The sequence below is a fragment of the Pezoporus flaviventris genome, unplaced genomic scaffold (assembly GCF_033815535.1).
Source record: "Pezoporus flaviventris isolate CSIRO_AGI_PZ_B2104156 unplaced genomic scaffold, CSIRO_AGI_Pfla_v1 ptg000667l, whole genome shotgun sequence".
Taxonomy (NCBI): Eukaryota; Metazoa; Chordata; class Aves; order Psittaciformes; family Psittacidae; genus Pezoporus; species Pezoporus flaviventris.
Window position 1 is genome coordinate 115544 of NW_026893213.1, and position 21460 is coordinate 137003.

At 56.4% G+C, this 21460-nt stretch overlaps 2 protein-coding genes across 3 annotated transcripts in view; one reads left to right on the forward strand and one right to left on the reverse strand.

Annotated features, from left to right (window-relative positions):
• Positions 1–5278: 5278 nt before the first annotated feature.
• NOB1 (NIN1 (RPN12) binding protein 1 homolog) lies at positions 5279–8388 on the reverse strand. 2 transcript variants are annotated; one of them, XM_061444080.1, is made up of 9 exons: positions 8326–8388; positions 8116–8248; positions 7740–7873; positions 7597–7668; positions 7352–7489; positions 7022–7237; positions 6611–6708; positions 6072–6216; positions 5279–5828 (listed from the first exon to the last, which is right to left on the reverse strand). In XM_061444080.1, exons 1-9 carry the CDS (start codon positions 8386–8388, stop codon positions 5559–5561), a joined length of 1269 nt encoding a protein of 422 aa, XP_061300064.1. In that variant the 3' UTR covers positions 5279–5558. The 2 variants fall into 2 exon arrangements, with proteins under 2 accessions (XP_061300064.1, XP_061300065.1); XM_061444081.1 differs by lacking the exon at positions 7352–7489.
• A 103-nt stretch (positions 8389–8491) lies between these two features.
• The window catches only part of WWP2 (WW domain containing E3 ubiquitin protein ligase 2), a 40974-nt gene continuing 28005 nt past the window's right edge, over positions 8492–21460 (forward strand). The window contains exons 1-6 of the mRNA XM_061444083.1: positions 8492–8553; positions 11472–11555; positions 12222–12369; positions 12699–12817; positions 19226–19492; positions 20283–20379. Coding sequence (XP_061300067.1) covers positions 8514–8553; positions 11472–11555; positions 12222–12369; positions 12699–12817; positions 19226–19492; positions 20283–20379 — 755 coding nt within the window. The 5' untranslated portion in view covers positions 8492–8513. The remainder of the gene's footprint in view (positions 8554–11471; positions 11556–12221; positions 12370–12698; positions 12818–19225; positions 19493–20282; positions 20380–21460) is intronic.

A 21460-nucleotide genomic window follows, 5' to 3' on the forward strand; every position in this document is an offset into this window, starting at 1 on the left:
TTTTGGCTGCCTTAAGGTCACTTCTGAAAGACCCATTAAGTCTAAACCTCCATGTTCATAGTTGGCTTTACCCTTGAGCATGTGCCTCTTAATGCACCCGTGGTCCACTCTGCACAGCATCTGTGGAGTGTTGGCTTCACAGAACACCCATTTTTTGGTACAGGTTAAAATCTGGGGAGATTTAACCTGCCTGCTGCCAGTCATGACCACTGCATGCGTTCTTTTGGCTGCTTATATGCTGGGTGTACACATATATATATATGAGAATTGTATGAATAGCCCGTAATACACAGTTACCAGCTAAGCATCTCCTCTGGCAGGAAGTTATTGCTTCTTTGTGCTTAATTAGCAAGTCCTTTCTTGTTATTAATTGCCTCCTCACTGTCTGATTTTTCAGCAGTTATTCAAGCCAAGTGCTTTGTTATTATTTTAATGTAAAAGTAGTTCCAGAAATTATTTCAGGCTTGCTGTTTCAAAGTAGATGTTTAATCACCAATCATTTCATTATAATTACATTTAATTCCTGATAGGGTAGTTACTTCCTACATAGTTCTAAGATAGAATAAAGCATGAGCAGTTCAGCATTTGTCACTTTGGCAGATTTTTTTAACTGGAAAAACTGAGAGTCTGGGCAGCTGTTATCAGTGGACATTCCCCTAATTTAGATAAGTTGATTTGTTTGTATTTATTTACTTTTTAAGCTTCTATTGTGATTTTGGTTTAGGATGTAGTTTCTAAATAGAAAACTTGTCTGAACGTGTTTTCTGTTACCTTTCCAGAGTCTTCAGAAATACTACTAATCAATTCAGAAGCTTGTATTTGACTTAAAACGTAGTTCAAATCATTATTTGAGTAGCAGGAAAGATGATTTATTAAAAAGCAAAATCTGAAAGTTGTTACTGGACTAAAAAAGCTGCACATGGTTTCCTCTAAGGGTACGTTCGTCAAGTCAGAAAAGAGTTTGCCTGTCAGTGTTTGACTCTCTACGGTGCCTCTGTATGGTAAACTGGGGCTGCTTTTTCAGAGTAATTCCAGGAAAGGAGTATGACGGATTACAGACAGGGACAGAGGCAAGAACAAGGAGAATGAATTGCTTTATGTGCTCTGAGCTGTGAGTTGTGGGTGGAAGGTGAGAAGAACTATTGATCACTGGTGATTTTTCATTACTGCAGTGCTTATTTTCAAGGAATAGGTGTTTGTTGTGTTCTGGAGGACTGGTGGCAGCTCCAGTCTTTTAGCAGCTAAAAGGAAAGCACTGAGATACTTTGCTTGATGGGTTTGTTTTAATTTGGAGCAGTTTTTTGAGGTAGATTGTGAGCTGTTGAAATGGGTTAAATGCTGTTTAAATACAAGGAAATGTTGTAGCAGCAGATAAACTCTGGTAGAAGTGTACTTGTAAAACTCTCTAATGGAGTTTGGGGCTCTGAGGGGTCACGCAGGAGGGAGCAGCTTTTTCTTTCTTACAGCCTATATGTCTGTAAATAGGCAATGCCTGTATATTCTAGGATTTTATATATATGTATATAGAGGAATCATATCTATTATATATAAATAATTAGTAGACATGTGCATAGAATACTGTTATATTTACATTTTCATAAACCTGAAATACTATTCCTTAGTATGAGGTCATTTACTGAGGGTTGTGTAGTAACTCAGCAAGTTTGCCGATGACACCAAGCTGTGTGGTTCGGTTGATACCCTGGAGGGAAGGAATGCCATCCAGATGGACCTCGACACGCTTGTGAGGTGGGCTGATGCCAACCTCATGGAGTTTAACCATGCCAAGTGCAAGGTCCTACACCTGGGTCGGAGCAATCCCAGGCACAGCTACAGGTTGGGCAGAGAAGAGATTCAGAGCAGCCCAAGGAGAAGGACTTGGGGGTGTTGGTGGATGAGAAACTGAACATGAGCCGGCTTCAGTGTGTGCTCGCAGCCCAGAAAGCAACCGTATCCTGGGCTGCATCAAAAGGAGCGTGACCAGCAGGTGGAAGGAGGTGATCCTGCCCCTCTGCTCTGCTCTCGTGAGACCTCACCTGGAGCATTTTGTGCAGTTCTGGTGTCCTCAGCATAAAAAGGACATGGAACTGTTGGAACAAGTCCAGAGGAGGCCACGAGGATGATCAGGGGCTGAAGCACCTCCTGTATGAAGACAGGCTGAGAGAGTTGGGGCTGTTCAGCCTGAGGAAGAGAAGGCTGCGTGGAGACCTCATAGCAGCCTTCCAGTATCTGAAGGGGATCTTTAAGGATGCTGGTGAGGGACTCCTCATTAGGGACTGTAGTAACAGGACAAGGGGTAATGGGTTAAAACTTAAACAGGGAAAATTTAGATTGGATCTAAGGAGGAAATTCTTTACTGTGAGGGTGGTGAGGTGCTGGAATGGGTTGCCCAGGGAAGCTGTGAATGCTCCATCCCTGGCAGTGTTCAAGGCCAGGTTGGACAAGGCCTTGGGTGTGACATGGTTTAGTGTGGGGTGTCCCTGCTCATGGCAGTGGGGTTGGAACTTGATGATCTTAAGGTCCTTTCCAACCCTAACTATTCTGTGATTCTGTAACTCAGTAGTAGTTGTCTGAACACCTTTGAGTACTGTACATGTGGTGCTGTTGGTAGTGTTGCTCTGCTTGTGAACGTCACTGATAGCTGCGGGTTGGAAGGAGCTGTTCACTTTTGTACTTTTGTATGTTTTTAGTCATAATTTCAGCTGTGGGGTGGTGAAGTGAAGCAGTCAAACTGGCAGCCCTGGGCAGAGCTGCCACTGGATGGACTCTGGGGATGTGGCAGTGGCATGGGCTGTCTGCATGTGTGCCTGCCCTGCCAGCTTTCCATGGGTGACTCCTGACCTGGGGACCTTTTCCCATTATCAGTCTCCCACAGCTCATGCAGGTAGGGAATGGTGGTGGCTGTGTTGCTCTGGAGGAGCTGGGCTGACACCAGCAGTTCTCTCCTGGTGGGTTACAGTTGTTGCATAGCAAAGGACCTGGCTGCAGCTCAGCTGGGTTTTTTTGTGGATTGGGAAGGTGAAGCTTAATCTGGTCACTCCCATTTCTTGTCATAAAGGCAGGCATCTTTATTTTCTTTAATCTGACTTTTTACTGCGACAGTCCTTACCTAGAAAACTCCTTGGAAGCTGGTGAGAGCTCCCGTTGGTTTCTGGGCATGAGGAGGGACCCTGTGCACTGATCTCTGACTTAGATTCTGTGAGGAGCTGAACTTTCTCAAAGAAATCCAGATTGTTGTGTCACTGGTGTGTATTTTATCCACCAGGACCAGGATGACAAATCAGGTGCAGTTTGACACAAGGTTGATTAATGGACGTTGTTGTCTGGTACAGGCTCTATCCAAGCACCTCTGCCAAACTGAAGAGAATGCCCTGGTTTCCTCTCTTTGAGCCATCATGTTGCAGGTCTCATTTTTGCTGTTTCAGAGATCTGTAATTTTTGCTGTTACAGTTCATCAGATTGCCTCACAATATTCAAGTGTACTGGGGGTGAGGAATCCCAGAACTGCCTTGCTTGCTGTGGGACATTCACCAACACTCTGCTTGTTTGACTCCAAACTTCCACCACTCAGCAGCAGCCCACTGTGATATGCTCCAGTTGTGTGTGTTTGCTCCAGGACTCAGATGAGCCAAGGGCCCTGTGTAGATGTCCATGACTTCACTGTGGTCCCTGAAGCTGGGGACAAGCTGACCCGAGTGCTCCTTGTTCAGGAGCATGGCTGTGCCGAGGTTGGGGTAACAGGGCTTGGGGGAAGCTCCCTTTTGGAAGGATTGAGAGCAGTGCCTCGGGGTTGTTGCAGAACTGGGCACACACTCCCGTGTCCTGCTTAGTCCACAGTATTCCTGAAGCCTTTTTATTGTGGGCGCGATTTGAAATACTTATGTTTGAGCTCCTTATTAAGGAGTAAGCTCCAACAAACCTTGAGAGCAGAGCTTTCTACCTCTGTCACTAGCTGCATCTTGGAGTGGCTTTACCCACCTTTCTGCCATGTGTTCCTGGGGCACCGGTCAACTGCTGAGCTGCCTCTTCCACTGTCCTGCAATGTGAAAGTAGCACCAGATATTCCTTTGTGCATTTCTGTGTATATGGCTTTCGTAGTTGGGGGTTTTCCAAGCACTGATACCCAGTGTTTTCAGTTTGTTCTATGAGGGGATATTTTATTTGCATCTATGTTTTTAGCTATCCTGTGATAACTTGTTGAATATTAAAAAACAAAAATATTTTGCTTCTATTGGGACATTTGTATACTCGCAACTATATTTCTGTAAACAGCTGCAGTCAAGAATAAAATAATGAAAGTTTTCATTTTGCAGTGTAAAGTCTTCTTGTGTTTTTTTTACAAGAGCATCGCTCTGCTTGGGAGAAAACGCTGTTCCTCAGTATGGAATGGACCTGCCTGGGAACCAATGGAGCTGGGTCAGGAAGTACTGGGATGACAAGAGCCTGTGCCAGCCAAGTGTCCCACTGGAGCTGCTGCATGAGAAAAGGCACCATGTCACACCTGTGTTCCTTCTTCACCTTGTGGCACTGAGTCCAAAGTAACCTTTGGGCCGCGCTGCTGCAACCCCAGCCTGCAAATGACCCAGGGTTCCAGGGAATTAATTCAGTCTGAAGCAGAACTGAACCTGTGAGAGGGACCTGGGTGCAATGCAGAGGGCTCCCTGGGATGGTGCAGAGCTCCTCTGCCTGATGGAGGTGATGCCAGAAATCCTAGGCCAAGGTAATGGGAGTTACACCCCTCATCTGCACCCGCAGTGTGTTTATGCTCATGTGCTACAAACACCCCCGAGTTGCTGAGGCTCAGTATGTGTCCCCTTCCTGCTGCCCCCCTTGCAGGAAGAGTCGCCTCCATTGGGACTGTGGGGTCCAGCAGCCAGTTGGTCATGTAAAAAACTACACCAGCGTAAGAAGCAGCTGCAGTTACCCCAGAGCTGGGCAGAACGTTTCACTGCCAAAGACGTAAGCAGATTTATCCAAAAGGCTTTCCCCAGCCTGTACCACTGCCCCAGCACCTCTCCCTTCAGACCTGCACCCACTGCCAGGGTCAGATGTGGCTGTGCCGCAGTGGGGCAAATGTAACCCACTGACATCTACCCTTCTGGAGCTGCTGACCCTGCTGCAGGCACTTGCTACCCACTGGCCTTGTTAGTGCCAGGGGACAAAAGAAAACGCCCCAAGAAACCCTCCCAGCCTCCTCTGTCTCTCGAGGCTCACAGAAAGGCACATGCCAGCCTCTAAGCCCAGCCCAGGCAGACGCAGACACAAAACTGAACCACGGTGCTGTGGGATTTGGTGTTTATTAGCAACACAGCCATGGCTTGCGGGGTCCAGGGAATCGAGCAAGGAAGCCAGTACCTTCCTGCCAGGCTATCCAGGCTGGAGCTTCCCCAGCAACTGTCATCCCCCGGTCACGGCTGCTCTTTGCGCATCAGAGAAGCGTGGAAGTAAAGGCCCAGCCCCTCCGCAGGGCAGCTGCCTCTTCCTAAAGCCATCAGCAGCAACACGCAGGGGGCTCATCCTTCCCTCGCAGCAGCGGCTGCAGGGACCCCTCCGAACACTCACCGCCTCTTCACAAACTTCTTGGTGACGGCGTTGGGGTTGAGGCGCCGCCTGCCCGCGCCCAGCGCCGCGTCCCGGATCTGCAGGTTGGCCGCGCGGCTGTAGACGTCATTCTCGGCAAAGGGCGAGGCCCCGGCGATGTAGTCGGGGTCGAAGACATTGGTTTTCTGCCTGGCCTTGCGGGACAGGCGCTGCTGCGGGAAGGGCTGGTCAGCCACCAGGTGAGGGTTGTTGGCGTGCTTCCCCCCGCGTGGCGCTGGCAGCGGGTACTGCAAGGGAGAAGCAGTTTTAAGCATGCTTTAGGGGCGGCTTGTCACCTTCAGGGACTCAAAGGTGGCCACAGGGGATGAGCTGAACAAATTAAGCTCAAAAGCCATGGGGTTGAGTCTGACATCTGGAGGACAATCACAGCTTCACTTCGATAGCCATGAGCTGATGGTTCCCTCCAAACCCCCCCAGCCACAGGCCAGGCTCTTGTCCCAGGACCCAGCATGTGAGGTACAGGCACTCACCCTGAGCCCTCGGGGGTTCAGCACCTTGGGGTTGCGGGAGAAGTGCATGTGGAGGCTTCCATCATCACTGACACTCACTGCGACCTTCTTCAGGGTCTTGTTACCACAGTGGGGACAGAAAACCTTAGTCATGTCCGAAGTGGTCCTGCAAGACAGGGGCACAGGGGTTTAGTACTCCCCGGGCCATAGAATATGGGATCATCCAAGTAACCTGTAGTGATAGGACAAGGGGTGATGGGTTTAAGCTTAAACAGTAGAAGTTCAGGTTAGATCTAAGGCAGAAGCTCCTCCCTGTGAGGGTGCTGAGGCGCTGGTGCAGGGTGCCCAGAGAAGCTGTGGCTGCCCCATCCCTGGCAGTGTTCAAGGCCAGGTTGGACACAGGGGCTTGGAGCAAGCTGCTCCAGTGGAAGGGGTCCCTGCCCGTGGCAGGGGTTGGAGCTGGGTGAGCTTTAAGGTCCTTTCAAACATACACCATTAGATCAGTCTATAATTCTAAGCACTATGCCAAGGGCAGAGCAGCTCTGCACAACCACACTCACCTGAAGCAGCCGTGGCAGCGCAGGATGTAGCTCCTGGCCTGGCGGATCAGCATGCCATTCACTGCCAGCACGTGGAGGCCCATCTGCAGCAGCACGTTCTGCAATAAGGAGGGAGAGACCAGGATGCTCTGAGCTGGGTCTGCTGGGAGCCTTCACTGGGATCTACTAGCCCAAGGAAGACAGAGGACAATGGGAGCAACACCAATGGGCTTTGTAATGAGGCCTCTGCCACAGAGAGAAGGGCATGGTTTTAAGGTAAAAGAGGCTGTCAGTGCTCAGCCTGTCCAGGTGCTCCTCTGTCTGCTCGCACTGGTTTAACCACCCCAGAGGTTTGAGTAGTTTTGAGAATCCACCAGCCCCACACATGCCTGAGGCTCAAGCTGTCCCATGGAAGACAGGACTGGCACCCACCTGCATGGCGAAGTCCGTGGTGACGCAACCGACCTGGATGCCATTAGGAGCAGTATCACAGTGCCCCGTGTCCTGCTGGACCTGCTTGAGGTTGCTGGGTGTTATCCAGCCCTCATCGTCGCTCTCCTCATCTTCCTCTTCATCAGCACTGGCCTCATGCTCAGACCTCCGGTGCTCCTCAGTGGTCTCTGGGCTAACAGAGATGGCTTGAGCGCTCTGCAGTGGAAGATGACGGCAGTCAGTGATGGCACACGCAGTGGAGGAGGTGGGAAAGGCCAGCTAGACACTAGGGTGGCATGGACAGCAAGGAGAGGAGGCCCTGGGTCTCACCAGCAGCTCCTGCAGCTCCTCCTCGATGCTGGGCAGGGGCACTCGCCAGTACAGGAAGGAGCTGAACTCGTAATTCTCGGATGGGGCTGTGCTGCCCTCAGGGCTTGGCTGGTGCTGCCCCTTCCCAGGGTGCTTGTGCTGTGGAGGACACATGACAAGGGGATCACTTGCCCGCTGCTGCCGGGGGGGGTCTGCAGGACTGCACCCCATCCCCTTCCTTGGAGCACTGCAGCCCCGTCCCTTACCTTGGAGGGCAGGTGGAAGCCAGCGAGGTGTATGGGGGCCTCGGGGTGCCGCGGGGTGGAGCTGAGCTGCACCTGGGGAGGGAGCAGGGGGTTGGGGGAGTGCTCCAGGGTCACATCCCTGGGGACGGGGGACACGGACCCACCTTGTCCTGGGGCTCCCAGCGGAGGCAGCCGGGGCCCTCGGTCTCAGCCTGCAGCTGGCAGGTGAGGGCGAGAACCTGCAGGTCAGCGGCCGAGAGGCTGGGGTAGTCCCCGGTCTTCTTGGAGAATTCGGTCACTGCAGGAGGGAAGAAGGGGAAGGGAAGAAAAAGGAGAAAGGAAACAAAAGGGAAGGAAAAGAGAAGGGAGAAGGTAAGGGAAGGAGAAAAAGAGAAAGGAGGGGAAAGGGAAAGAAAGTGGAAAAGGGAAGGGGGAAAAGGAAGGGAAATGGGAAAAGGAAGGAGCGGAGCGGCCGGGCCGGGCCGCAGGCAGCGGGGCCGCCCCGAGGCGCAGAGAGGTCCGGTCCGGTCCGGGACTCACCGAGGCGCAGGAGGTCGGGCCGCGGGCGGCGCAGGTGCAGCTCGCAGGGCAGCGCGGCCAGGCGGCGGCGCGTGGGCCGGTCCCGGATCTCGGCCAGCACCTCGGGCACCGTGTACAGGCTCTGCGCCAGGTCCTGCGGGCAGCGCCGTCAGCGCGGGGCCGGCACCGGCACCCCCCGGCCCCGGGCACCCCCCGGCCCCCTCCCGGTACCTGCAGCGGGGCCGCGCTCAGGAACGCGCCGGTGTCGGCCACGACGTGCGCCACGCGCGCCATGCCCAAGAGCCGCCGCGCTGCACGCCGGGAGATGTAGTCCTGCGCTGAGCACGCCGGAAACGGCGCCCTCCGCCGGCCGCGTGACCGCTTCCGGGCCGTGCGGTCACGTGACCGGTTGGTGTCATATGACGGTGGACGGTGGAGACGGAAGCGGAGCTGTCGCTGGTAACTCGGGGGACGGGACGGGACGGGACGGGACGGGACGGGACGGGACGGGACGGGGCGGGACGGGGCGGGGCGGGGCTGGGCTGGGATTCGCTTCCCTTCCTGTATGGCTCGGTCCCGCTCCGGCGCTCCCGCCCCGTGGCCAGGGCCCGATGGGGCGCTCCTGGAGCCGCTCCGCTGCGGGCTGTGCTCCGGTACCGACTTGGCGAGGTGAGGCCCTGCCCGGGGCGGCACGGCCCGTGGGAAGGGATTCCCCGGCCGCCGCCTGCCCCTCGCAGCGTCCGCGGGCGAGGACAGCGGAGTTTGGCTTTGGCCGGTGCGCTCTGCCTCTTGCCGCCTTCTCCCGCGGCCGTCGCTGCCCCTCCCAGCTGCGTGTGGGGCGAACCTGCCCCGAGGCAGAGCCCGGCGGGGTCCCGCGGTTGCTGCCGTCGCTCTGTGCCCTCGCGTTCGCGTGGAGGCGCAGGGCTGCCCCCTGCCCCGGGAGGCGAGGCCGGGCACCGGCGCGGGAAGCCAGGCAGGGGAAGCTGGGGAGGGGAGCCCCTGGTCTTTGCAAGAGGGAAACCTGCAGGCGTGGGGGCACAGGGCGGCTCGGAGCAGGGAGCAGTGTGGGTGGGAGGGGGGAAGGTTGGTCAGAGTGGAAAGCTGTGCTTGGGGATCGGCCCTGGGCACAGAGGGGTCCTCTGGAGGTTGAGAGGTATTTAACGTGACTCAGGACATCAAAGCAAGCAACAGAGAAAGGGTACAGGGTCAGGAAAAGAAAAATTAGGAAGAGCCAAAATCAAGAGGAAAAAAAAGATAGACCCAGCCCGAATGGGACAGGTCTCTGATGGCATCTTTTGTGGGAGGATGCAGTGAGGAAACCGGTGGCTGGGTCCTGAGGTCTCACATATCGTGGGATGATCAGGCTGGTTTGTAGGGCTGTCACAGTGGTCCCTGCTGTGGGGCCTTGGCCCTTACAACAATACCTGAGGTACAGGTCACTAATGGTGGTGTGAGAAAGGCCCCAAAGGACAAGTTTGCTGTTGGTCAGCCCCGGGGCCTGGTCAGAGCCTGGTGCAGGAGGGGCACCTGTGCCTGGCTGTGTTCTGTGGGTCTTCTTAATGGTGTTAATGAAGTAAGTGGTGATGTGAAGCTGGGGAATAAAAACAAACTCAGGAATAACAATAACCTAGGGGAAGGTTGGGGTGATCTGCGGGCTGGGATAATTGGAGTAGAAGTAACCATAGTAAGAGCAAGTGCAATTAGTCTTGTGTCAGCTCTCCCCACTGGGGAGCAGGTGGGATCAGCATGTGCTAGTGAGCGTTCTGCTACCTCCTGCTCTGAGACAGGGGCCATTGTGGCACCAGGTGAGGTTTTCCAGGCAGAGGCAGGGATTGTTCCAGGCACTGGCTGGCTCTGGGCTGAACATGGGGTGCTGTGCAGGTTTGCTGTGCTGAGGGGGTGAGGGGCTGTCGTGGTGAGGGGCTGGAGAGTGGAGACCCTGGTTTGTGAGAGGGATATATAAGGATCCTGGCTTTGGGATGAAGCTTGATTAAGTCTAATGATGTGGGGAGAGAGCAGGAATGAGAGTGAGACTCCTCTGCAAGGAGGGAGCTGGTAGAGGCTGGAATGTTGGAGATGCTCTTGTCTCCTTTCTGTGCTTTTATCCCAGTCAGGTTGGCCGGTGCTCCTGCTGAGGCTGGGTAGGAGTGTTGACCTTGGCTTTGGTGGCTGTGGGGGAGGCTCAGATTTGGCCTTGTCACTGCCCCTGACAACACGATTGAGGATCCTCTTTGCTTCTGCCCAGGGGTGGACAGCGAATGCCCCCATCTGCCCCACTGTGTCGGTGGCTTGTGCAGACAGGGACCCTCTGCTCTATGACCCTGATACCCACCACAGCCACATCCTCTCTAGCTCCTCAGCCTGGGGAGTGCAGAGAGGAGGGGTGCTGCCCGCAGGCTCAGGAGGACGGGGCGAGTCAATAGCTGCTCCTGTGGTCCCAGACCGAGCACCTCGTGCTTCTGCATGATACGTGACCTCATCCTCCTGCTCCCTGCTCGGTTCTTTCGGCCGAGCCCCGTGACCTGCCGGGTGCTGCAGCCTGCCTCCTTCCTGCCTGCTGCCTGTCCTGGTGACTGACTCCAGGGGGGAGCTGCAGCCGGAGGGGCAGGGGGAAGCGCTGTGCCTGTGGTGAGTGTGGCGTGGCGCCGGAGAGCAAGGAAGTGGTGAGTGCTTGAGGAAGTGGAGGTCTGGGCTTGCAGGCGGCTCTGCAGTGTGATCCTTCCCTGTGTTCAGAGCAGCCGCCGTCCCCGTCCCGTCCACGCTGTGTTAGAGTAGATGGGACTGATCTTCCCGTGGGACTTTGCTGCCAGTGAGAGGCCCTTGCTGTCCGTGAGGATGTGGCTGCTTCCCCATGCTGTGACTGTGCCTTCCTCTATTCTGCTGGTGTCACTGCACTGTCCTTGCGGAGAGATCCCCTGCGTGGTGGCCATGCAGGCTGCTGGGGAGCCGATGTCGCTGCTCCGGAGCACAGAGCAGGGTGTCAGACAGTGTTTTGGGAGCTCCTCATGCTGGCTGTGATCAGCAGCGACCTTTGGGTCGGGGTGAGCTGCAGCCACCAAAATGAGGTGTCCAAAGGGCTGGCACTGCCCAGCCTGGCTCGGGTCTCCTCAGGCCACGGCAGTGTGGTTGAGGAGGGGTTTGTCTCCCTGAGGCCACAGTATTGCCATTGCCTCTGGTGAAGGGCTGATTTACCAGCAGCGAGAGGGAACCTGTGTTCACCGGGCATGTGCCTGTCCATTGCCAAGTCTCCCCACCAAGTGGGTCACTTGCAATGGTATCGTGGCTACATTTGGGCTCAGAGGGGACCCCAGCGAAGCTCTGGCTTCCTGCACGCAGTGGGACTGGTGCTGAGGGCTCTCTTCTCTCTCTGCTTCCAGACAGGGGTGATGCCATGGCCGCTGCAAGCTCCAGCAGGGCCAGGGCTGGGCCACCCTGTGAGAGGTACCAGCTCGCTGTGAAAGGTAGGTCCTGCTGCCCCAGCGAGGTGCGGCCGAGCCCCGTGCTGGGGAACCTGGATTTGGGTGCTTCTGGTCTGGGTGTGTGGGGAGACCTTCGGGGGGAGCCGGGGATGGGGATGGCGGCGCTGCCTTGTGCCCCATGGACGGCCGGGTGAGCGGGGCGGCCATCGGCTGCGCTGTGCTGCTTCCGACCCCCGCGTCTGCCGCGGGGACCTGGGTCCGTGGCCCTGCCAGGGCTGCAGTGGCCGCGAGGTGGCTCCCGACTCCTGGCGCTGCGGCCCCAGCTCAGCCCCACAGCGGGCACCGCTGGGCTGGGGGGCAGCTGAACCGCACCCGCTGGGTGCCTCAACCCAGCGGCTCCGCAGAGTCCCCTTGTCCCCCAGCCTTGCTCCCAAGCGCTGGGGTAGGGCAGTGTCTGTGGGGACTGTGATACTCCTGCGGCCTTCGCGTGTGGGGCTGAGCTCTGTGTGTAGCTGGGGACAGGCAGTTATCAGGGGCTGGTGATGGGAGCACCCAGATCAGACCGTTGCTGCCATGAGGTTGCTGCCATTGCTTCCCCTTCTTCCAAAAGCACCCTGAGCTGGCAGAGCTCCCCAGAGGGAGGAGTATGTGGGGCAGCGGACAGGGTCTCCCATATGGCTTCCTGACTCCGTCTACCCTCCTACCCAGTGGTGTCCCTGAGGCCCAAGGTGAACAGCCGCCCGTCGCGGATGACCTGCTATGTGGAGGTGACGGGCGACGGGCTGCCCAGTGAGACCAAGAAGACTGGGAAGCAGATTGGGAGCTCTGAGGTGCTGTGGAACGAGATCCTCATCCTGTAAGTCCTCATCCTGTGAGCCCCTGGCATGGGGCTGGTGCTAGGACTGGCCCTGTGTTCCCTGTAACCCTCTGTGTATCCTCGGTGCTGTCTGGTGTAACCCTCTGCGCTATCGGCTGGGGCCACTCGGGTGTCAGAGATCATTGCCCCTAGATAAGGATGCTGCAAAGGGCAGCCAGGCTGGGAGGGCCACTGTGAGGGATGTTTCCCATTGCCCTGTGCCCTTGCCTGCCTCCCTCTGCTCCCTGGATTTGGCCTGGCACTACCCCCTCCCTGAGCATGGAATGGGTTGAGACCACAGCGGTGACCCCGTTCTTTGGTCTCTGCAGGAACGTCACGGCTCAGAGCCACTTGGACCTGAAGGTGTGGAGCTGCCATACCCTGAGGAATGAGCTCCTGGGCATGGCCTCCGTCAGCCTCAGCAACCTGCTGAAGAACGGTGGGAAATGTACGTACGAGCCGGACACCGTGGGGGCCCAGGCCTCTGCCCTGCCTGGGGTCCTGACCCTCTCCTGCCCACAGGTGTGTGTGGAGGAAAGGTGGTGGCTGCAGTGGCTCCCGTGCAGCCCCTGCCCCGGGTGGGAACAAGGCACCAGTGTGTGCCCCGTCAGGGCCGGGGTGTGACAGAAGCCGTGCCTCCTCCCTTAGCCAGGGTGCTGCATCCTCCACGGAAACACAAACCCTGCAGCTATTTGCTGCCATTTGTGGTCTCCAGCGTGTGGCTCGTGACAGCAGCTACAGCATAAAGGCGGCCATTCAGGGCTTGGGCTGGAAAAGGCTCACTCTGTCTTTTCCAAGCACAGCTCTGCTGCTTGTGAGACACAGACCTGGTATTGAGTGGGGAGAGGGGCCTCCTGTGCCCTGGGGGGGATTTGGGGCTGGTTCAGACTGTCCCCAGTGCCAGGGGCTGGGATGAGCTGCTTCCCCTGGCACTATGGAACTGTGAGGTTGTCCCCTGTGTGGACAGGCTGCTGTGCCCCTGGGTGGCACCTTGTCTTGCTGGGGCAGTGAGGGCTCCATGGGGAGCTGTGCTGCTGCTGCCACTGCCTTCAACTCACAAAGCCAGTGATGTCCTAAATGTCCCCCCCAGGTAGCTGCAGGACTGGGCTACCTGTTGCTTGGGCTGCTGCTGTCAGGTGGTCTGCAGTGCGGGTCTCTGCCCCAGGGCACCCTTCCCTGCAGGGTTTTCTTCCTGAGCCATGCAAATGCCATGCGGGGCTCCAAGGGCTGCTGCTGCTCCCGCTACCTGCCTGCTCCTCTGCAGGGGCACAATCGGCTCTTTCATTAGCAGGCCTCCCAGGGGGGCATGTGGAAAATGAATGGAAAAGGCAACTGGCTGTTGCAGCTTGTCTGTTAACATCCACCAGAAAAAACGTGTCAGATTTTTCCTTGACACCGAGAGCTGGGAGGGAGGATTCTTAAAGCTGCAGAGCCTGCCCTTCCGGGAAGGTGCTGCTGTGGGCTGGGAGCAACCTGGCACTGCTGTGGTCAGCCATGTGCTGTTGTCTGCCCGTCTGATCTAGCCTGGAGCCTGCTCCCTCCTCTCCTCTGCAGACTTGCTGCATGGCCTTTGCTGCACCTCTCCGTGGGCCAAAGACTGCTGCTGGTCCCCCAGAGGTCCCATGTGAGCCTGCATCCTTTGGAGACCCCTTCCTTGGGAGGGTTTCTCACCTGCCAGCCTAGGGAAGTGGCCAGGTCACACAAGGGTGTGCAAAGGGCATCTGGGAATTCAAGCCCTCCCAAGTTGGATATGTAGTGTTCTTATGCAGCCCACAACCCTCTGCCTGGACAAGGCAGTGAAATGCATGAGGATGCTGCTGCTGCTGGTGGGGGCCTGGCCATTCTTTCAGCAGTTCTTTCCCCTCCTGCATGCTCAGCAGAAGTGTGCAGTCCCCAGGGCTTCTGCAGGGCAGCAGACATGCTTTCTGGTTCAAATGAGTTTGTAATGGCATTAGGGAGGTTTTCTGTAAGTTACTGTTAATCGAGTTTAGCTGTGGCCTTTGGTTTGTGTCCCTGTAGTTGTTCTACTTGGTCCAGAAGAATTGTTCTGGTTGCTCTGCCTTTAGGTAGGGGTGGTGTTCTCACTGCTGGTGACGTCCATGCAGTGCATGCAGGGCTCCTGCCTGCCAGGAAGACTCTAGAGCTCCCTCTGTTCTTTCCTTCTGTTGGCCCTCTTGCCAAGCACGCCTCACTTCAGGTGGAAGAGTCTCAGCTCTGAGGCTTGGAGCCTGGAAAAAGAGCTCAGTGACGAGCCTGGTCAGGGCTGAGCTCCCAGGCAGACTGGGAGAGCTGCTGGAGGTAGCAGCCCGAGCTGTTGAACAGGAGCTCCTGCCCCTGGAGGGTCCAGCCTTTGGACTTGCAGTGCTTCCCAGGGCCTTGGCAGTGCCTCCAGGGCCTCTCCTCTGGCAGGCAGCACCCTCCTGCTTTCAGAGGGGATTGCTGGGGAGAGATGGCCGAGAATGGGCTCAATCACGGGAATCGAGCTGGAGCCTTCCGTGGAGCTGAGCTGCTCCCAGGCTCCGGTGAAACAGCCAGTTTCACAACAACCAGAGCCCTCTGCCCTGGTCCCTGAGCCCTCCCTGCTGCAGAGGAACCTCTTTGTTCCCAGGTTCCAGGAGCTCCTCGCCTGCCCCTCCCGTGGGGCTGGCCTCGTACCACAGTCTGCGTGGAGGCTGGTGCTGGGTCTTGCTGGTTTCTGCTGGTCCTGCCATGTGCCTAGCAGTGCGTGGCTGAGCCAGGCTGCATCTCCCAAATGAAGGCGCTCGCTTCTATTGCTTGCTGCTCAGGTTGTGAGTTCCACCAAGAGGCTCCTGTTCCTGGAGTGGCACCATGTGCCAGGGCTTTACAGACCCTGCACAGCCTTTGCCTTGCCTCCTGCTGTGCCCCAGGCAGAGCTGCTGGAGCTGGGCCCTGTGGGACCCTCCAGGAAGCCAACAGTGACCCCCAAACCTCTGGAAAGCTGCAGCTTTTCCCCTGTCATGGATGCAGTGTCAAAGGAGCTCTGCTGTGTGCCCCAGCAGCAAACACTGTTAGCAAGGAGTCATGAAGCAGAGGCTCAGACCTGCTGGTGTGGCTGGGCCATGGTCTCACGGAACTAGTCATCCAAGCCAGGAAGTCACAGTGAGGCTTGGACTGTGCCTACCCTGCATCACCTTTTGGGTGTCATGTCCTGAATGTCCTGCATAGCTGATGGGACCACGGCCACCAGCACTGTCCCCATGCCCTAGCCATCCCTTTGGATGGGAGGATGCTGTCTGTGCCTGAGCCAGCGTGTTAGCAGGGTCCACTGGCTCTGGTCCTGTAACCTCCCAGGACTGTTTTTGTAGACAAAAACAGAGCCAGTGGGCCTCTGACCAGGCCTTCTCCTCCCATCCTGTCTTCTCTCCCAGGCCTGTGATGGTTCAGAGAAACGAAGCAGAAATCTGAGGTTCTCCAGGTTATACCTGGCAGATGCATGGAGTGGGACACAGTTGTATCTAAGCTGTTTGTGGCCAAGACTGGACCAGCAGCATGAGCAAAGCTTCCCACTGCCTGGGGAGACTTAAATTTTACCCAGGACAGTAAACATTATCCCTTCCCCTACACTCTGGGCTCCTTCTTGCTTTAGGGATGGCTGTGGAAGTCCAGCTTTCCCCCTGCTTCTTCCTGGGGGAGCCTGTAGCCACAGCATGGAGTCATTGCTTTGGCTGCAGGTATGCACAATGGTTAAGGAAGGAGCACCAGGGAGAGGGGTGCTTTCCACCCCCCAGCCCTGAGCTGTGGTTAGCATGGGGGACCCTGAGACTCCAGGCAAGCTGGCTTGGCTCGGTGCTCCCACTGATGTATTTGTTGCCTTGCCTTTTCTGCCTGGTGCCAGGGTGATTTCAGGGCATGGTTCTGGCTCTTGGATGTGATTCTTCTGTGGATTGATGAGGGGAAAAGGAGGTTGGTGCTTTTTGGGTAGCCCAGAGGATCTGCTTATCTTCTGTCTGCATAAGCAGCAGTCCCAGCTGCTCTGGAGGGGTGATGATGGGTACAGATTTGATTGCATGGAACCGCTTGAGTGGAAACTGGCCTTAGCAAACAGTGGAGCTGTGCAGCGAGGGTTTGGGAGCAGAGAGGGTGGGAAGCACTGTCTGTCTGTCAGCCTGGAAATCTTCCTGGCTAAGTGTGCGGAGATGGAGCCACCTCACCCAGGGAAGAGGCAGCGGGGCGCTGCCTCCTGTGAGACAGCTCCCTGGCGTTTGTGTCCACGGATGTCAGACGTGTGTGGTTGCAGGCGCAGCTCGGGGCCGTTATCGCGCTGGCTGCTACCAACTTCGTTTCGTGGAACTGTAAATCCGCTTAATGGGCTGGGTGGGAATTGCAGCTCACCTCTGCTAAATGGGAGCTCTGATGCTGCGTGCGGGGCGCTGGAAGTAGCTGAACTGAGACCTTATTGAGGCCCAAATCACCCCCAGACCCCCTCCCAAAATAATAATAATAATCCTTCTGACATTCTGGCTGCTGGCAGGACACAGGCAGCCTTTGTGCTCAGCCGCTCAGGGGACCCTCTGTTGGTGCAACAGCAATGTCCCTTTGTGCGTCCCGTGTGCTGGATGGGGACAGTGAATGGAAGGTTCTGCTCGTGTTTATTTTCTTTAAAGAAGCTGAAGGGGGTGGAGGGGGAGAAGGAAGCTGGCTGGGAGGTTCATGTTCACATCCTCCACTTGGAGACACCTTGTCTTAGCTCCAACGCTGCCGCCCCTCGGCCGGGCGCCGGCACAATGAGGGCTTGTGCAGCTCCAGGGGGAAGAGCCGCTCACACAGGGGGATGGAGGAGACCCCCGGAGCGTGCGGGCGCAGCTTCTGCGTGGCTCTGAGAAAGTGCAAATTCCGATGGCTTGGAGCAGCCAGGGAGAAACAGGGTCTGGATTTGTTCGGGGTTTTGGCTGTGCTCTGTAGCATCTTCTATCTCAGGCTCTTAAATCTGAGATCAGTTCCCTTTGGAAGCAAACTGAGAGTAACTCCTTTAGGCAGATGGGTAAGACCAGGCTTCCTTGGTGGGTGATCGGTGGGTAATGAGCAACCCCAGAGCTGGGCTCCAATCTCCACGCTGTGTCCCTGTGACCGTGGGCTCCTGCTGCGCCTGGGCACCGGGGGCACCTGCCTCCTTCGCACTAAACCTGAAAAAACCCTGTCACAAGATCCATGTGTCCTGCAGCCCTGTTGTCACTACAGACTCCTGCAGCCCTGCCAGTATATCTCACCTCAGAGCTTGAGATGAGATGAGGGGTCCATGGGGAGCGGACCATCCTCCTCCTGCTCCCACTGGCAGATACCGCACCCTGTCCCTGCAGGAGACTGGGACAAAGCAGGTTGCTAAAAAATGGTGCCATTGTGTCATGAGCAATCTGTGTATAATAAGAATATTATTTGAGTAAATGAGTCAGAAAGTGTCTGGGCTGGTGTCCCAGGCTGGTACAGCCAAACTTTTCTGGCCTTCTTTGCCAGAGCTGGGTGTTTTGGTCCTGCTGGCTCTGGCAGGCATTGCTGCGATGGTGTGAGAGCCCAGCCTGCCCATGGCATTGAGCATCATGGTGTTCTTCTGTTGCTTGTGGGCACCGAGGGTCATGTTCTGTGAGGATGCAGCCCTGCAGTAGGTGTGGAGGAGGTTGTGGGAGGCCTGCAGGCAGCCCCTCTGCACTGCGCCTTGCTTCAGCCGTGCTGTGCTGTGTGCTGGTGGCTTCCCAGCTTTCCTCACCCTGCTGCTCCCTGTAGGAAGCTGACAGGAAGCCTCCGGGGGAGCTTGAAGGGTGGTGGGTGTCCATGGTGCAGGGCTGTGCCTGCCAACACGTGTTGGTGAAACAGGGCAAGCACTGGTTCTTGAAGTGCTGCTGGGTGTCCTGGTGTGTGGCACCATGCAGGTCACCAGCTCCTCTTCCTCGTCACTCCAGCCCCTTGCTCTGTGCCCAGGTGATGTTCCCAGGGCCGTTACCTCTGGCAATGCTGCGGTACCTGGCTGTGCAGGGAGCTGAGGCTGGCAAAGTCTTGCCAAGCTGCTGGAGCCGAACTGGCTGGTGATGGAGGGGAGTGGAGCTGGCAGCTGCCTCCAGCAGCCTCCCAGCCCATGTCACCCACTCCAGAAGCTCCCGTGAAGGTGGTCTGATGCTGCAGTAGTGTTTCTGTTTGGGGGCAGCAGCCCTTTGTGCCAGTTTTGTTCAGTAGAACTCATATGCAGGGATGCGGATGAAGGGATGCGCTTGGGGTTTTCCTTTGCTGCTTACCTGGGTTTACTAGGTGGCATGAGGATATCCCTGATTCTGAAAGATGCTGCTTGTTCTTCTGCAGCAGGACAGGGCTTCAGGCATCCTTTAGCATGTAGCCATCAGCCTGCTTCATGTCCCAGGCATCTGCTGGTAGTTGCCCTCGTGCAGAACCCTTCTTGTCCCATGTGTTGTTCCAAACCAGATGAATCCCTTGGCTTTCCTGACGCAGTCTCCCATACAGCTCCAGCTCCTGGATGTGTGAGCCATGGTGGTGTCAGATGTCACATCAAGGGCCTCCGGGGCAGCTGCATCCCTGTGTAACAGGGTGGTGGGACCCAGCTTTGTGAGCAATGGCTGGTGAAAAAGGGTCTCCCTTGGAGCTGGGGCTGGGGCTGGCTGGGTGTCCTCTGGTGGTGCTGGTAGGTACCTGTAGGTGTGGGGCCATTGCTGGTGGTGCTTGTCCTGAGGGATTGGGTACATTGTCCTTTGGGGATATGGGAGTGCTTGGAGGGGACCAGGAGGCTAACGTTCGATCCCATGGGGGAGCTTGGGTGGCGGAGCCATCCACGGTTGGCATCCTGAGTGATGACTGCTTGGTCTTTTTCTCCGTGTCCTCTCATCTTCCAAAGTGGAGAACAGGCAGCTGACCCTGGACCTGCAGACGGAGAACAAAGGCAGCGTTGTCTCCGGCAGAGAGCTGACGATTTTCCTGGACGGGCCCACTGTTGATCTGGGAAACCTGCCTAATGGCAGTGCCGTGACAGAGGGTGAGTGCCGCCCGGCTCCACATGCATGCGGCAGCTCTGTGCTCGAGGCGGTGAGCAGCAGCGGGGCTGAGAGCACCCCCGGCACCCCCGAGCCAGCGTCCCAGTGCCAGCAGCCGCCTCCTCTCCCAGGTAAGGCTCCGGTCCCTGCCCACCCTGGTCTTGTGCACGGGCTCCCCTGGGAGCGAGTGTGTGGTGGGGCAGGAGCAGGAGTGTCAACAGGCACGATGGCCTGAGAGCAGAGGCCCTGCTCCAGCCCTCCAGCTGCCCATGCAGCTCAGCTCCTTCCCTTGCTGCCCTCTGTGGACTGGGAAAAGGCTTCTGTATTTAATGTACCCCGAAAAGGGCTCCCTGTGGCAGAGTGTATGCGGAGACATTGACTGTTGTCTGTCAGGGGAGCGAGTAGAGTTTGTGCTGAACAGGGGCTGCTGCATTGCTTTCCTTTAGCTCCTTCTCTTCGTCACTGGGAGATGGAGGGTGCTGAGGCACGGGAAGAAGTTTCCTAGAGAAGTGGTAAATGCTGTACTTCTGGCAGTGGTCAAGGCCAGGTTGGACAGAGCCTTGTGTGGCATGGTCTGGGGTGAGGCGTCCCTGCCCGTGTAACCAGATGATCTTAAGGTCCTTTCCAACCCTAATTATTCTATGATTCTGTGAATCTGTGATTCTAGATGTGGGAGTCGTAAATGTGGCCACTCTCCTGGTGCTGCCAGTTCTGCATTTACCTTCCTAGTGCTGTACTTGGAACCATGGGGTGCTGTAGGGACGGGCTGTGCCATGGCATGGAAGTGAGCAAGGAGAGCACCTCAGCATAAAAGCAGGGGTCCCTGTGTTCTGGTCCCTTCTGGAAGGAGGAAGGGAAGGAGGGTAGAACTAGTAGGTGTCTCAGTCATTTTCATCACCCATTTTTATTTCCCCCATTCAGGGTCCCAGCTGCCTGGAAGGGATCCCAGCAGCATGGCTGCAGGCATGGAGGGCAGACACCAGCCTCCCAGTGCAAACTTCTTTGGAAGCAGACCAAGGTAAGGGTCCTCACAGTTCAGTTTTCAGCAGTTGCTGGGGCCTTGAGGTAGCTGGGGAATGTTTGGATTGTCCTTGTGCAGCAGACGCTGTTTTGGGTCTTCCAGTGAACCCCAGCAAAGCAGCCCACGGGAGGTTTGGAGCAAGCCAACCTCCTGAAGGACAACAGAGTGGGAGGTACTGGGGGTGGCCATACAGCTGAGGTGCAGCTGACGTGAGCCTCTTTTGAAGTATGTGTTTCTCAAGGAATATCAGGTCTGTGATGGCCCTGACAGTTTCCACCAGTTGCTCTATTGGCAGCCGAAGGAACGGTCCACTTGGGGAGATGGAGCAGGCTGCGATAAAGCAAACCAGCTGGTCTGCAGGGGTCCCTTCCTGTTGTTATAGGCACCTTGGTTCTTGCCTCAAGCAAGGTACTGGGCCAGGCTGGGAAGCACAATGCCCCTGTGGGTGATGGTCACAGGGGGATGCTGTGGAAGGTCCAGGGATAACGGGAGAAGCAGAGCAGGCAAAGCTGCAGGGAAATAACAGCTGCTTCCAAAGGAAATGAGCTGCTTGGGCACCAGGCCATCCTCTGCCTGGCACTGCGCCCTTCCTTGCCTTCTTACTGGGCTGGAGTGGCTCAGCGCTGCTCCTTTTGGAGCTGTAGTTATTGAGAGACATGTCACACTGTCAACATGGAGTTGAATTTAACACCTATTTATATTTTCAGAGCATGGCAGTGGCCCAGCAGCCTATACAGATGTTCTGGTTAGAAGTGTGCCTGTAGAGAGGGCGCCTGCAGCCTGCCTGATGTGCTGTTCTGCATGCCCCCAGGCTTAGGAGCACTCCCAGCAGCAAGCTCCATACCTTGAGCCTTTCTCCTCCTCCTTCCTCTGCCAGACACACGCAAGAGATGAGTAAAGGGGAAAAATGTTTTTGACTCTGAAGTGAGACCCTGTCCTTCCATATTGTGGGTTTGTCTCCCACCGAGGAGGAAGTGGGACAGGAAACTGGGAGCAGGTTGCTGAATGCAGTTTGTGCCCTTTTGTTGCGGTTGCTCCTCTTGATTCCTGCTGTCCAGGTGTTAAAGCCTTCTAAGGG